General features: G+C 42.4%; 2 protein-coding genes across 5 annotated transcripts; one reads left to right on the top strand and one right to left on the bottom strand.

Moving 5' to 3' along the window:
• Positions 1 to 2642: 2642 nt before the first annotated feature.
• LOC308383842 (sorting nexin-18-like) lies at positions 2643 to 12127 on the bottom strand. The gene is made up of 4 exons (XM_080862000.1): positions 10901 to 12127; positions 10283 to 10576; positions 9628 to 10010; positions 2643 to 4317 (listed from the first exon to the last, which is right to left on the bottom strand). Exons 1-4 carry the CDS (start codon positions 11620 to 11622, stop codon positions 4091 to 4093), a joined length of 1626 nt encoding a protein of 541 aa, XP_080718126.1. The 5' UTR covers positions 11623 to 12127; the 3' UTR covers positions 2643 to 4090.
• A 53-nt stretch (positions 12128 to 12180) lies between these two features.
• On the top strand, positions 12181 to 16616 carry kiaa1958 (KIAA1958 ortholog). 4 transcript variants are annotated; one of them, XM_080862010.1, is made up of 6 exons: positions 13045 to 13224; positions 14109 to 14418; positions 14902 to 15382; positions 15467 to 15646; positions 15761 to 15952; positions 16036 to 16609. In XM_080862010.1, exons 2-6 carry the CDS (start codon positions 14116 to 14118, stop codon positions 16341 to 16343), a joined length of 1464 nt encoding a protein of 487 aa, XP_080718136.1. In that variant the 5' UTR covers positions 13045 to 13224; positions 14109 to 14115; the 3' UTR covers positions 16344 to 16609. The 4 variants fall into 4 exon arrangements, with proteins under 4 accessions (XP_080718135.1, XP_080718136.1, XP_080718134.1 ...); XM_080862009.1 differs by lacking the exon at positions 13045 to 13224 and adding an exon at positions 12181 to 12305 and having other exon boundaries at positions 14902 to 15646; positions 16036 to 16613; XM_080862008.1 differs by having other exon boundaries at positions 14902 to 15646; positions 16036 to 16612.
• Positions 16617 to 16637: the final 21 nt, after the last annotated feature.

Here is a 16637-nt window from a genome sequence, read left to right on the forward strand (position 1 = left end):
GTTCCAATTCAGAGGTCACGTGGAAATCAGTTTGGGCAGAGCCTCATGTTCACCCTCTGATAATGAACTTTACATCATTTGAACTTACAGTGGGGCAAAAAAGTATTTAGTCAGCCACCGATTGTGCAAGTTCCCCCACCTAAAATGATGACAGAGGTCAGTAATTTGCACCAGAGGTACACTTCAACTGTGAGAGACAGAATGTGAAAAAAAAATCCATGAATCCACATGGTAGGATTTGTAAAGAATTTATTCGTAAATCAGGGTGGAAAATAAGTATTTGGTCAATAACAAAAATACAACTCAATACTTTGTAACATAACCTTTGTTGGCAATAACAGAGGTCAAACGTTTACTATAGGTCTTTACCAGGTTTGCACACACAGTAGCTGGTATTTTGGCCCATTCCTCCATGCAGATCTTCTCGAGAGCAGTGATGTTTTGGGGCTGTCGCCGAGCAACACGGACTTTCAACTCCCGCCACAGATTTTCTATGGGGTTGAGGTCTGGAGACTGGCTAGGCCACTCCAGGACTTTCAAATGCTTCTTACGGAGCCACTCCTTTGTTGCCCGGGCGGTGTGTTTTGGATCATTGTCATGTTGGAAGACCCAGCCTCGTTTCATCTTCAAAGTTCTCACTGATGGAAGGAGGTTTTGGCTCAAAATCTCACGATACATGGCCCCATTCATTCTGTCCTTAACACGGATCAGTCGTCCTGTCCCCTTGGCAGAAAAACAGCCCCATAGCATGATGTTTCCACCCCCATGCTTCACAGTAGGTATGGTGTTCTTGGGATGCAACTCAGTATTCTTCTTCCTCCAAACACGACGAGCTGAGTTTATACCAAAAAGTTCTACTTTGGTTTCATCTGACCACATGACATTCTCCCAATCCTCTGCTGTATCATCCATGTGCTCTCTGGCAAACTTCAGACGGGCCTGGACATGCACTGGCTTCAGCAGCGGAACACGTCTGGCACTGCGGGATTTGATTCCCTGCCGTTGTAGTGTGTTACTGATGGTGACCTTTGTTACTTTGGTCCCAGCTCTCTGCAGGTCATTCACCAGGTCCCCCCGTGTGGTTCTGGGATCTTTGCTCACCGTTCTCATGATCATTTTGACCCCACGGGATGAGATCTTGCGTGGAGCCTCAGATCGAGGGAGATTATCAGTGGTCTTGTATGTCTTCCATTTTCTGATGATTGCTCCCACAGTTGATTTTTTCACACCAAGCTGCTTGCCTATTGTAGATTCACTCTTCCCAGTCTGGTGCAGGTCTACAATACTTTTCCTGGTGTCCTTCGAAAGCTCTTTGGTCTTGGCCATGGCGGAGTTTGGAGTCTGACTGTTTGAGGCTGTGGACAGGTGTCTTTTATACAGATGATGAGTTCAAACAGGTGCCATTCATACAGGTAACGAGTGGGGGACAGAAAAGCTTCTTACAGAAGACGTTACAGGTCTGTGAGAGCCAGAGATTTTCCTTGTTTGAGGTGACCAAATACTTATTTTCCACCCTGATTTACGAATAAATTTTTTACAAATCCTACCATGTGAATTCATGGATTTTTTTTTCACATTCTGTCTCTCACAGTTGAAGTGTACCTCTGGTGCAAATTACTGACCTCTGTCATCATTTTAAGTGGGGGAACTTGCACAATCGGTGGCTGACTAAATACTTTTTTGCCCCACTGTACGTCAACCCTTGCATAACCCTTTATAGGTCACTCATTGAAATGTTTGGAAATTCAAGTTGGTCTATATTGCAAGTTTTTTATTTTTTGATAACGTTTCCACATTTGTAATTTTCATGGTCCAAATCAAGGTCAGTGAAGCAGCCACATAAATTACCATATGGTAAGGTGGGTGGTGGGAAACATCCAAGTGGTTCTATGGCCTCCTGGAGAAGGGGAAACTAGGCTAATTTATGTCCAGTGAAGTCACCAAACATTGTTTCTTACCTGATAAAGGGTTTAAAATGTGTGACCACCCCCAACCGTCTGCAGCAGATGGCTGCCTCTCTCTGAGCCGGGTTCTGTCAGAGGTTTCTTCCTGTTGAAAGGGAGTTTTCCCTTGCCAGGGTCGCCAGGTGCTCGCTCATAGGGGGTCATTTGGTTGTTTGGGTTTTCTCTGTATTACTGTAGGGTCCTAACTTTACAATATAAAGTGCCTTGAGGTGACTGGTGTTGTGATTTGGGACTATATAATTGAAACTGAACTGAAAGTTTAACACAAGAATAATAACACTGACTAAGCGCATCTACAATGACAACTCTGGATGTTTCATAGGCTTTTCTCTGATTTTCAACCGTCATTTTTTTTCAGCGGGTACAGCTGATTATGGATATATTTTTTTGAAAGTGTGGCGTGTTATTACAGCACTTGAATTCAGTGAGCTTATTCTTTCACAAATGACTGCAAAGGCATGCTGAACTGCTAGGTAACTGATTCTATACACCCTTGGCACTAAAAAGATGAAAGATTAAGAAGTGTGGCACAATACCTTTTGTCCGAATAGTGTGTGATCATCACAAATATATTAATATTCATCAAAACAAACACCCTAAAATATGCAGAAAATGGGCCTATATTGTGCAAAAATGCCAATGATCAACAATACAGAGTCTGAACTGAAATAAATTCTGCTTTTATTTATTTTTTTATTTTCTCCCATCATGTTATATTGAAAGTATATCACTTTCACTTTTGCTAGCGATCCAAGTGAACAGCTAAAAAACAACCAGGATGGTGGTTTGTCCCATTATAAACTTTGTAAAGTGAAATCACAGGAAAGGAATGAAGTCACACCTGATACCACAACTCAGACTTACAGTGGCTGATACTTTAAACCCCTGTAACCAACTCCACTGAACTGTATCTCTGAGTTTTCTGCATTTTTAAGGAAAATATAAGTAATATTAAACAAATCCTAACTATCTCTCAGAGAGCTCAGCCTGCAACTCAATGCTGATTAAATCCAAGGAGCTTCTGGGTGAATCGGGCTCATTATATCAGTACACGTGAGGCATTGTGATCATATTTTGGTGGCGTGTTAGAAGGGAGTTGAAAAGCTGTTATGTCTAGTATTTGAACAATGCCAACCCCAAATAGCATTAAAAGAATTGGTCTGTTAGTGATGCATGTCTGAGATGTACAAGTTGATCAGTTTCACAAGGACTGCCATGTTTCTCAAACAAAAAGCTTTCACTCTAAAGCATGTAAAATATGCTATAATCACAATCACTGCCTGCATGCTCTCGGTTTACTGTTTCCATGCCAGAAATAGCTGGCATTCGAAAGAGCTTTTAACCTTACCCTGAATTGGGTGAGAGACAGATGTAGCATTAGGTTTTCATAAAACATCTGGAAGTTAAGATTACTGCGGTACCGCTTCACCATTAAAACATTTAAGAGAAAATGTTCAACCACAAAAAGTTTCAAATGCAAACAAGGTGAGGGTGATGTGAAAGAAGTCAGACATCACAGGTAGCTCAGATTTCAAGCTGTGATGGAAATCCAGACTTGAAACCGATTCTGGAAAGTAGACAGTGCCCTCTTCCCTTTCATACGCTGTCTTGTTAAAACAATACTGAGCAGGTCATTCAAGTTAAAACAAATCAGTACATTTATATCTTTCAGGCGCTAAAACATCCAGTTCAAGCGATTTAGTTAGTTTTCCAGTCTTTGTTTGGGCTGTTGTTGATTGTTCTTTCCCGACCGAGTGCTCCCATGAAGAGGCAGTGGAGACGGTCACGTGACCCTGAAACTGTGACTCAAACGCAGCTCCAGTCATACTGAGAGCAGCTGTTTTAAATATCTGCTGCAATCCTGCTGAGTTGCAACATGTGTCTGGAGCGTCAGCAAAATCCTTGTTAATGGTACATTCATCAGAGCTTCAGATAATACAAGAAGTTGTCAAATGGCCTGTATTTTTCTTCCAATGCTCCAACTAGACAGCGAGGGATCATCACAAAAAAGATTTTTCTTTTAAAGGACAATAAGATGCTCTCGATTATGAGAGGATGACACCACCACCACAACCCATTTCTTTGAAGCCTTTGTAGTCTGTTCTCTTCCTTGTCTCACTCTTGTGCTACTGGTCATCGTCATATATCTGCAGTGCGTCCTCAAGCTTGGCCGTGATCTTCTGGAAGAAGCTGATCTGCTGGCGTAGGTGGTACTGCATCTGTGAGCGGAAGTCCCGTACACGTGTGCGGTGGAAGTGCTGGATTTCTGCCAGCGTGGCGAAAGAAATGATGTTGCAGCGGTCATGCAGCTCACCTTCCTTCTTTGGGCAGTCTTTCACCTTGGTCAGCGCACCTGGGAAAATACATCGGAGAGTTCAAAAGTTAAAAAAAAAAACTTTCGGATTTTTCACAATAAAAAAAAAAAAACTTATTCAAAAATATTCTGTGATCATGACAACACTGGAAATAAAACCCTGACACATTTATTTCAGAAATAATATTCTACAGCTATCCATTCGCTTCTGCTTATCCTTTACAGGGTCGCGGGAGCCTATCCCAGCTATCATAGGGCGAGAGGCAAGGTACACCCTGGACAGGTCGCCAGTGTGTCGCAAGGCTAACGCACAGAGACAAACAACCATTCACACTCACACCTGTGGGTAATCCTCACTAACTGCATGTCTTTGGACTGTGGGAGAAACCCACGCAAACACAGGGAGAACATGCAAACTCCACACCGGCCTGATGGTGGAATTGAACTCAGAACCTTCTTGCTGTGCGGCAACAGTGATAACTACCATGCCACTCTGCTTTGATATTCATCTATCTTAAAATACATTACCTCAAAAACAGGTTTCCTTTCTTTACACAGATAAACAAGAACACTTCAGCGACAGATAGCTGATAAGATAACAATCTAAGTTTGCACACTTGAAGTTACAGTCACTAAAGGTTGTGGCAACACATACACAGATATTTTTGGGTTTTTAGCTTTTAGCTTTTAGCCTACGTGTAAACTGTTATCTCCATTTATCAGATCACTAAAAATGGAGCCTCCAGAGACACATTAAGGGCATACCATTGATGTGGTATGCCCTTAAAGGCAAGCCACATTAATGGTATGATGTTCTTTTTGACATCATAATGTGCAATGTTTTTTTCATGAGACAATTTCCTGTAATGGTAGGTGCAGGCAAAAATACTGTTGCAATACATTTGTTATTCTTAATATCTGCAATTTTGTTCCTCTGTCTAGAAAGACAGGCGTGAGAATGAAGTACTACATCCAACACGAACTCTCGTGGCCCAGAGTCTGACGCCAACATCGTCGCCAGTTTTAAACAGGCCTCTCTGTCTGTCTAACAATCCCAACAATCAGATGACCCCGTGCTGATCAAGCGCTTTGGTGACAAAGGGAAGGAAAAGCTCCCTTTTAACAGGAAAAACCTCAACTCAGGCAGAACCAGGTTCAGTGAGAGTAACCGGTCTGTCGTGAGCACTTTTGGGGGGGGATTTAAAAACATTAAAAAAAAAAAAAAATACTAAGAAACACACTGGGCCAAGGGGAACAGACACTCTGACAAAGGACAAGTGGAGACAGAAACTATACATAAACAGAAGGGTGATTAGAGGAAGTGCAGACAGCTGGGGAGAAGAAGACATCTGAACTAAATTGCAGAGCCAAGACAAGGGAACTAAAAGCAAAGCACAAGGAAAAAAACTAACTTTCAAAATAAAGCAGGAAGTGAGATATCTAAACGTGGAAAATATGAATGAACGTACGGGAGACTTGACACAAAAAGATGGAGCACTGAGGGAAAAAAATTACTCTAAAGCAACTAAGAACTAATAAAATGGGTAAATACACTAAGGGAGAGAATACATTAAACAGTTTAAACAATAACCAAATGCAAAGTTTAAATGTGCAAAATTTAAAAGTAAAAACTCACAAACATTGGATGAGACAATCTGAGACCATGGCATTGTCATGTAAATCACCACATGGGCTCAGGACACTTCAAGAAATGATCTTGAAACTAGACAGGTTAAAACTTTATTCGAGTATAATCCAAAAACGCTGCCATCTTCTCTGGACGCTTCTTATTAATGTTCATTTAAAAAGCCTGCATCTCTGATGGTATGGAGGATGAATTAGCGTGTGTGGAACTGGCAGCATTCACATCTGGAAAAGCAGCATTAATGCTGAAAGGTATATACAGCTTTAGAGCAACATGTGCTCCTATCCACACAATGCAGTCTTTTTCAAGGTAGGCCTTGCATATATCAGCAAGCCAATGCTAAACTACATACTGTCCATGCATTACAGCAATATTGCTTTGCATTAGAAGAGCACTCAACTGGCCTTCCTGCAGTCCAGACCTTTCACAAACTGAAAACACTTGGCACATTGTGAAATGAAAAATACAACAAGGACATTTTTTAAAGCAGCCACTGGATAACTCAAAGACTTTATTATGAATGGAAAGAACAGGAGGACTCCTGCACAGTGCTTTCTTTTTCCTCCTTTTTTTGCCTAGCAACTTTTTGCCCCCTAGGCTTCTGATTGGACAAAATTTATATGGTTAAGGTTATACCGCCACTTGATTTTATTTTTCAACATAAAATCCCCATTATAAAAAATACACTTTTACACCCCCATTGACCAATTTTCAGGACTTGATGATAACAACAGAACCATTCATCTTCACAGCTTGCTATATGGTTGTGCTCTCTTTAGCTTGTTAGGGTTGACTCGAGTTTTTTGTGCTCAGATAAAAAAAAAAAAGACACTCATAGGAGTTCAGTTTTCCCCCTGAGACAACACTTAGTTGGTTTTTTTTTGCCAAAATTAGAAAATTGAGACTTCAAAATAATTGTCCGCAAAGCAGTTGATGACATCAGGGTGGCTACACAGGAAAGAGGAAGTCAAACTCAATAGTCAAATCAAGGAAGTCTGGAATATTTTTAGAACTTCTACACAAATAATTAAAACACAATTCTACAAAAGGAACTTGTGCAATACAAAATTCACGAGGTCGTAACTGGATCACATAAAATCAGGACATGTTGAGAAACCTGCAGAAATGTGCTGATTGTTGCAAACCTTTGCCAGGTTTCTTTGAAGACACCCATCACCCACTTATGACTCACAGTGTTTAGAGTGACTCAAGCTTTGGGGGGGAGGCTGTACAGTCCAGACAGACAGGACCAACAAAGAGGGATCTCAGAGTTAAGGACTAACTCACATGAATGTGGAGGAAATTGCGAGGAAGCTGATCTTGAACGTGCTGACCTAGTTTCTCCTTCTCTCTATCTCACGAAGATCAGAAGCATAAGTTTGCCACCACAGTGAAGCAAAAAAAAAACTCGGACTTTGCTCTCCTCCCCGCCAAGGGGATTACTGAGCTATAATTTGAACTCTTGTACTGTTATGCTGGTAGGAAATCTTGTAAAGCTCTGTAACTCTCCGTACCCCCTCATACATTCACCTCCCCTCTTCTTCTTCTTCTTCTTCCTATTTTTCTTTAACCAACAGGAGGAAAGAGGAAAAGGGGGGAACAAAAAAAGAGGAGGAGGGGAATGTAATCCTGAGACCGCTCCATTTTGGATTCCTGTAGTCCCGGGGCAACAGAGTACAAGAGGCCCAGGAATTCCCACTCATTCAAATCAGATGTAGCCTTTGGACTTAAAAGACTGAGCTGGCATAGATGACTGTCACCGTAAGTGACATATGTAGTTCAACAAAGCAGTCAAACATGAGGTGTTACAGCTGCCATTTTATATGTTTTCTAATTTAGCCATTACTGGAGAAAGTGTATATGAGACAATATGAGACTGATAGAAATTAGGGGAATGTGGAGCTGCTGCTGCTGCTGAGAAAAAAATGAAGCCTGATGCGTCTGGAAACGCAAACCCGCTAGAGTCCTGTTTTCCTTCTTGCCTATTTCTTTATCAAATCAGATGCCTCGTGAACTAAGCCAGTCATCTTATGCGAATCTAAGTTATTTCACAACCCCAGCAGCAATGTCGACTCTGCAGTATGGTCAATGGTTGAAGGATGTTACTCACCGGATACTGACCTTTTCTAACACCAGCAGAGATGATTACAAAAGTCTGAGAGTGCTTATTGTAAAGGCTTACAAATTCTTCTGCATGCTGGGTCTATTTTATAGTTGTGTTAGTCATTTTCTTTGGATGTGTTATAATTAGGGTTATAATTTAGTTTACAGCAGGATAGAATCTAGCTGAAAACTAGAAGAGGATATACCGTGTTACTGACATCAAGGGTAGGAAAAGCATAGAGGTTTCTGTTACCACTGAAATGTTTAAACCCTTACACATCAGCTCAATTAGTGAGCACAACACTGAAGAAACTTGAGTAGACTTTCATTTTGCTTTATATTTTTGATCCAAATCAAATGATTTCATGGTTATGATCTGGCTTGTAGCTGGCTGGCTCACTTGAAGGCTTAAATGTATATAAAATGTAATAATTTTCTGAAACATCAGTGGACAAAATGAATGAGAAATTCACTACTGGAAGTGGAGGTCTTAAAAAAAGTGGGCGGTCACGGTCACTACCGACCATGAATAAACAGAATCAACTCTTTGTATGAAAAGGACAAAAAAATGTTGCCAGTCAGTGTTTTCAGTGATGAAACCCACGCCGGTGCCCCAGAATTATGTCACTACTTTGTGGGAGATCACCTGAAATGTTTAAATTACGTTGACTATCTTTCCGAGATATTAATCAATTTGGTTATAATTTAAGTAAAATGTGTTTTACTGGTTTAACTGGTTTTTATTTGGCGTCCCATTTTATACAAAATACCCCGAACCAATGATGCTCTGTGGAGAGAAACTTTGGCATGAAAAACTTAACAGGAAAAAAACAGTGCGTTAGTAAGTAAATGGGCTTTGCGAGGCATAAAACAATGTGTTTGTTATTTGTCAACAGGAAAGGAGGTGAAGCCCTGTCAGTCACACGGACTATTGCAATTCAGGCTCGTTCCACAGTTGGGAGCTGGGATTGTATCTGGAGAACAGAGTTCAGCAGACTATAGAAACAGTGTCTCTCGGTCTGGCAAACGTCTGGACTCTGCGTGCCAGGAGGAACTCCCTCCTCCCAACCTGCAGGGAACTAATAAGCCAACTCCTGCTTTGTAAGTGTGTGTGTGTTTTCAAAATGAGCAAATACAGGCCCTCGCACAGTACCCCGAGTGTTACAATGGACCACGGGTTTCAGTTTTCGACGCAGATTGACACTGCTCTTCACTAAATGAAAACAGATGTTTCTCTTGGTTGGGATACAGTCAGAATCTGGGTCTTTGTATGTCTGCATGATTAACAGACATGCTAGAAGCATTTAGACGCATATAATTCGTTTAAATTTTTTTCTTTAAACGGCAGTTAAAAGCTTCCCTACATACTTGGTGCCGAGTCTGTTTTCTTTCCTCTAAGTTTGTTTGTTTTTTGATTTTTCATAATTGGTTTGTTACTAATTAGAATTTATTTTCCCAAGAAAGTATTTTAACATGTTTAGGCAGTATTAAAACGTTAGCCCTGCATAAAAATGTGCTCAACGTCTTTCCTTTGCATTTGTGCTCTAAGACTGCAGAGCTGAATTTTTTTTACCAACATGAAGACAAAGACACTCTCCCACCTTTCTGCACATGGATGATGTCAGGGAAGTTGGCCAGGTGTCCTTTGTAGATGTCCAGCAGGTCGGAAATGAGGTCCAGGTCCTGCCGCGGCTGATCAGCAAAATACTCTCCTATTGCCTCGTAAGACTCCCCCGTGTAGGAAATGGCCTTGTTCAAGCCCACTGAGAAGACCTGCTGGTCCAGCTCGAAAGCCTGGGCCAGGAGTTTGAAGGACTGTCCGACCTTCTGGTACTCCTTTTTGAACCCCGATATTTGTTTGCGGCCGAACTCGTTGATGCTGGTGTTCACAACTATGATGTTCTCGTCCATCTTCTTGGTGAATGTTTTGAAGCCTTCAATCTTGCTCTCGACTTCCTGCAGGTCCAGAGGTACAGATGGGGGGCTGACGGAAAAAAGAAAGGGGAAGATTGTCATTTTAAATCTTTTTCTACTGCTTATCTTTTGCTCACTATCTGGCACACCCTATTTTTAAAGGCCTTCAACTCCAAGTTGTTAAAACAGAGCAAAGAACGTAGTTTATAATATTAGTTCCCTATACAAGGTCAAATATCTTTCAGCTAAACTTAACACTATTAAAAAGAACCTGACAAAAAACTTTGTCATTTCCCAAAATGCTATGTGCATCTTAATAAAGACCAATTCTCAGACTCCTACCTGATTGTGAGGAAGAAATTGGCCCCGACCAGCTCGTCCCTCTCTGCCTTCCTCTTTCCCTGCTTCCATGCCTTCTCATCCGCCCCACAAGTCAGGAAATGCTGGAAAACGTCACAGTGCGCCAGCACAGGATGGCTTGTCATGTGGTTCATCCACCAGATCAGACCCTTCCTCCTCTTGGAGAGGAAGTCCTCCTCGAAGCGGCCCGTGGCCTGCTTCTCTGGCAGGTGGGGCACTGAGATGACAGGGAAGCGCTCCACGAGCCGACCGTAGAGCCAGTCAAAGTGTTTATACCTGCAGGAAGGAGTGGAGAGAAGAGAAATTGGGACTGGTTGAATAAGTGAGGTAAGGTAATGCCAGGAGCATGTAGTGAGACAGAGTGAAAAAGATAAATGGAGGCGAAGTGCAGGAATCTTTTCCCAACAAGCCCTGAGGGAATTCGAGTGTAGTTCAACTGACAGACACATGGACATGGAAACAATGTGAAAGCTGTTGAGGGAACCTCAGAGAGGAAACAAGAGAAGGCTCCAGATGGCAAATATCCACAGCTCTGTTTTTAACATTTCGTAAACCGCAGTAAAAATCAGAAAAGTGGAGAAAAGGGAAGACGATACATACCTGCGGTTGACTTGGACATTGGTGTGCGTTGGAGTAAGGCCATATGACATGTAGCTCTTCATCCCTTTGAACTTTGTTTGCTTGGTGGGGTCGTCAATGGTGCACGTGAACGGATAAGGGTCCTCCTGCCACTCGGGTCCATGCTTCCCCATCACCACACAGATCCTGTCTCCATCTTTCACAAAAGCTGACGCCTCCCCTAGCAGGAAGGCCTCCCCTCCGGACTTGACGAAGGTGGAGAACCTGTTCAGGTTCCTCCCCACTGTGGCTGAACTCTTGGCCTGCTGCTGCTGGGAGCTCCCACGGCCCGGCAGGGAGGAGGCAACTGGGTGCAAAGGAGGGCTGCTGCTGAGACCCTGAGGGACATTGGCCACAGGAGAGCTGTCGTCCCACTCGTCATCCCAGTCATCATCGCTGCCCTGGCTAGTGTGGAAGCTGCTGCTATCAGCTCCAAATCCTCTGTGAGGCTGGGAGGATGTGTAGGAGGTCTGGACTTTGGTTTGGGTCAAGGAGAAGCCATTGTTGTTGGAGGTGATGTGGTCTCTGATGATCTCAACATAAGAGGCAGGGAAGAGGCCAGCCTCCCCCTTGCTGTTCTCCCCCTCCAGCCAACCCTCCAGCTCCTCCTCGCTAAACAGAGTCACCACCTCATTCTCTGCTATGGAGATCTCTCCTGGATTTTCAGAGTGGAAATCGTACAACACTTTGGCCTTCAGCGCCATAATTTCAATACTGCTGCAATATATTTTTATATATTTATATCTCTATATATAGATATATATTTCTGGTTCTGATTCTCAAAGCTTCCTCGAAAATGTTATGTCTTCCAGCACGATTAAACCTTTAGGATCTGTGCAGCTTTAATCAGATTTAGGAAGTTTTATGGTAAAAACAAAAAACAAACCATTCCACCTTTGACCAAATTAAACACGCTTGTATCTGTGATCCACGCGCAAAAGAATAAGACGGACACGCAAAAGTAGTCCTGTATCCGACACCCACCTCCTCTCTCTCCTTTCCGCGGGTTCAAATATCATTAGTTTCCATGCACAACTTAATCCAAGTCCGAAAACGCATTCAAAACCTGTCCTTTTTTCTCCCTTACGGAAAGACACCGGCTATTCAAGTTTAAAGCCAACAAACTTGCGACGGCAGGATAGCCGTCTTTCCCTAAGATAAAAGCCGGGGGGAAAGTCCTCTTTTTTTCCCCTCCTCTCTCCAAGATGCTTGTAAGTTAAAGGCACCAGCACTAACACGTAGTTACACAGGCTGACTAACGGAGGGTGGAGCCAGGAACACGTTCAGTCAAGTCTCTGAAGTCGGACCAATAACTTTTAAAAACCAAAAAACTTCCAGCTTTTATTTACTCATTTATCCAGACACGGAACAATCCACATCAAGCGGGGTATGTTAGATTAACTGCCCCAGTTAACCTGCTTTATAGGCTATGACGTCATTACACGTAATCTTTGAACTGGTCTCGGGCTAACCTTATGTTAATTAGAGAAATTCGCTAGTCACTCTTCAGGATGCTAAAAATACACACTTTAAACGTTAAAAGTTAATTTGGGCTTTGATAAAAAGTTAAAAATAAAATACTGTTTGTGTTTTAAAGTAAAGTCTGCATCAAGTTCCTGGATGTTTCAGCTTCACCGGGCAGGAACGATGTGTTCGCATCAATTTGACATGCTGAAAGTTTCTGTTCGCTTGATTTGTAATCTGAGAAGATTTTTTTTGTGACAGCACAACTTGTTTGGCTGCTTATGCTGCTGTGAAACTGCTTTTTAGTTGGGTGTCAGGGAGAAAATAAGTATATATAAATACGTAAAAACATGTTTTAACCCGGCAAAACAAATATTAAATGTTTTTTTAACACGTCTTACAATCTATATGGATGAATGGGATATTTTATTTCTCATCCTCTTATAATTTAAATTGTATCAAAACAAAAATAAAATAAAAATAATATGCATGTGCAGGATATATATTATAGTACTTTATTAATAGCCCCCTCTGCCCACTAGAGGTCGCTGTTTCATCACCCACTGAGAGCAGAGCACAGTTCATCCTCCCGTCCACTTGCTGGCAGTAAACCAACCCTTTCATTCAACTGTGGCGATATTAAACCTACTGGACAAAGAAGATAATAATTAAACAAAAGCTGGACATTTTTTATTATTATTTTTAATCAAGCGTGTTTCGCGTCAGCACATAAGACCCGAGAGTTGCTTTGGCTTACTGCAGGCAGCTGCGGAATAAATGAGGACAGTCAGATTATGTGAAACCTGCATGGACCTGGTTTAATTTAGATTTCTTTTTTAAAGGTAATTATGAGGCATGTGTATGTGCTGTAGGTGCTTTGTTTTCCTGTGTCTGTTAAATTAGGATTTGCCCGTGGACAGATTTGATCGAGAGGAAGATAAATTGATGATTTATGCCAGTTTAAATAAAATATAACTTGTTTTTAACAGGAAACTGAAGGACACTCTGTTTTTACAGTTCATTTGCTCTAGCTACAATTAGGCGTCTTGTAACCGACAAGATTTATTTTTATGAATTGGAAAATTTTGCCTTCATAAATATGTGACTGTAATCTTTACCATGGTAAACTGAATCAGGGGATTGAGTATTGCAGCAGCTGCATGCTACGAGGTGTAGTATCCAGCTGTTGCACGATAGGACTTGCAAAGCAACAAGTCTTCTTTGAGGATAATTTAAAGAGGAGAAAAGGGGAAAACACTAACAGATTAGATGTGGTCATTTGTGGTAAACATGCATTAAAAATCAGCACGTCTTTTTTGTCTGCTAAAGTGAAAACAGTGATTTTTTTTTTAAATCGCCAGTTTATATACAAGAACATGAAACATTTTGCATAATGTAAACCCTGAAATTGAAGAAAGTCAAAAGCACAAAAAACTGAAAAATAAATGAGCCTGTAATATGAGAAGCTGTTCTTAGGACTCAGTTTAGGTCACACATGGCTGAAAATTAAGATGGATCAAATCAAGACTTGCACTGCCTGTAAATGTGAATTTCCTTGAGTAATTATTAAAAAAAACTTATGGCATCAGCAGCAAAGGAAAGAAAGATAACAGCAAAGGCAGCTGATGGAAGCAGTTTTTATCTATGATGCCAGTGATATTAGCAACAGATACAAATAAATAATATTAAAGTGTTTCTAACACCGTCTTCTCGCTCTCTGTTTCAGACATCCTATGATGTCCAGCCTGGTTCAAACCACCTCGGACAGTTTGTATAAACTCGTCCGCTGGGCTCACAGCCACGGCACCATCTGTAACCTCCTCCCCAGCTTGCAGCACATCACCCGTGGCTCCTACAGCAATGTGCTGACAGCTGAATCTGGTCCGCACGGTGGCAGCGTCCCCATTGCTGTGTGGGGCTGTGGGGCTGGACACGCCTACCACTGGCCCCTTGGTGAAAATGCAAACACTTGTGGCGGCTCAGCCAGTACCAGACAAGGCCAGGAGAGGTTTGCTGGAGGTCGTCCAACCAGTAAGGTGAGGTAAAGATGTGAGGTGCTGGTATTGTCTGAAATGACACGGGGATGTGCAAATGTGCAAAGAATTGGGTTACTGACAAATTCACATGAGCTTAGGGCCAGTGTATAATCAGCATGTGGGTTCATGAGCCTTTAATACTTTGTCTGTCAACATATGATTAAACCCAGACAAGACTGGAAAATCCCTGCAGCCTTACTTTTATGTGGGATTTTTGGTGAAATAATGCACTCTTAAATCACTTTTACAGTGGCTTTGTTTTTGGAACGTGGAAGCTATGTGGTTACAAGCCATCTTTAAGTTACAGTCCATGGATTTCATGCAAGTTATGCATAATTTTAAGGCTTAATTTGATGTAAACTGGTGACTTACATGAAAATGAATTGTACAGTTGTCATGAACTGTACAGTAAAGCTATAGAGACAATTATGTACTGGATTATAAGGTTGTACAGTTGGACATCACCTCTTTCTAAATGTTCAGATTGCAGTGAGAACATCATGTGACCTCTCCTATAGTGAAGCGGCATCAGAGGGCGAGGAGTTCAGCGGTCGGCTTTTTGACATTGCTGCATGTGATTCATCAGCCACAGATGAGGATGGCGACTATGAGCCCCGGCCATCTAGGAAAAGAGGCGGGGCCCAGGGAGGAGCCATCGCTGCAAAGAAGGTCAAACAGGAATCCGCCCCAGCAGAAGACGATGACACTGGGCTCACAGAGACAGACCTAGTCTGTGTTTTACAAACTCATCAGGCACCAAACACATACTCTCAAATCACACAAACACTGTGGCCAAAAAAGGCTCTTTCATCTTGCTGTCAGCCCCAGCATGGACAACATGTGGGGTGTGAGGGATCGATGGATCCAGAGACGGAGGTACTAGGAGGAGGCAGCTGCACAGCAGGGACCACAGAGCAGGCTGAGCGATGCAGCTCTGCCACAGAGACCACTACGAAGAACACAGGTACCAGCTCGCATGTTTTCATGCCATCAGGGGAACAAAACATAACGTTGTTTTTGTTTGTAATTTTTTTGTGTGTCTGTAAAGCTGAAGAAGACGAGAGTGAGCTGGAGAAGCTGCGAGCATTACTATTAGCAGAACGCAGCCGAAACCAACAAATGACAGAGATGATCTCCAATTTGAAGCAGGACAAAGAACTGCTGCAACATGAACTCACGAAGAAAGCTGAACTCATATGTGAGTTTCTGCAGGATAAACTGCGCCCCGGTAAGCTCACGAATCTGTGCCGTTTGTAACCTTACACAAAAATTACGTTCACTGAACTAGAGTTAGTTGGTTTCTCAAAATCTTCAGTCCTCATCTTCTCTTTCTTTCTTCTAGAGAAGAGGTGGCCTCGTTGTTCCACTCAGGTGGAACCTGGAAGCTCACACATGGCGTCCTCTGATGATGCAGCTGGGTTTGATTTGCCAACGCTGTTTGACTCATTTGAGGAAGTGGAGCTTCATCCTCTAGAGCGCCATCGGACCCCGAAGAGCAAGAGGAGCCGGGATGGAGAAAACACTCGAGTCAGGAGTAAGGACACATAGAGACACTCTGATAAATGTGTCACGGAGTACTCGCTGTGCTAAACATTGCTTTTTTGTTTTTATTGGTAGTGAAAAACGTGGTGGGTGTGATAGCACGCTACATGGCTGCCCTCCAGGAGTTTCGCCGCAGCGTCTCCATGAAGGTGGCGTTTGACCGCATCGGTGTGGACCGCAACACAATCTCTCGCACGGCGGCCATAGCGGAGCTCAGCCTGGCTGCTCCAGAGGTTTTTCACGCACTGGTGCCATGGGATGAGAAGGAGGAGACGCTGGCACACTACGCCCACCGCTGTCGGCAGGCGATGGACGACACCATTAAGGCCAAGATCAAAACAATGAAGGCAAAAGGAGAACTGTTGCCCATTGTGTCAAAGTGACAGCTTCATGTATGGTGCTCGCGCTGCCTGAGGCACAGGCCTACAAAACCTCTGCATACTTTATGTATAGAAAAAAAAATCAGAGAAAAATACCACCTTAGGACTTTTAACATAATTGACTTCAAATCATATGTCGACTGTATTCCAACCATCATGGGTGCTTCCTGTCTAGTGGATTTTTTTTCTTGTGCGATTATGAAACAGAAGCGTGAAACTGACACTTGTTGACTTTCACAGCAGATTCAGCTGCTCAGAATTCATCAGGTTCTAAAAAATGTGTTTCTTATGGCTGTT

Source organism: Rhamphochromis sp. 'chilingali' (assembly GCF_963969265.1).
Source record: "Rhamphochromis sp. 'chilingali' genome assembly, chromosome: 2".
NCBI lineage: Eukaryota > Metazoa > Chordata > Actinopteri > Cichliformes > Cichlidae > Rhamphochromis > Rhamphochromis sp. 'chilingali'.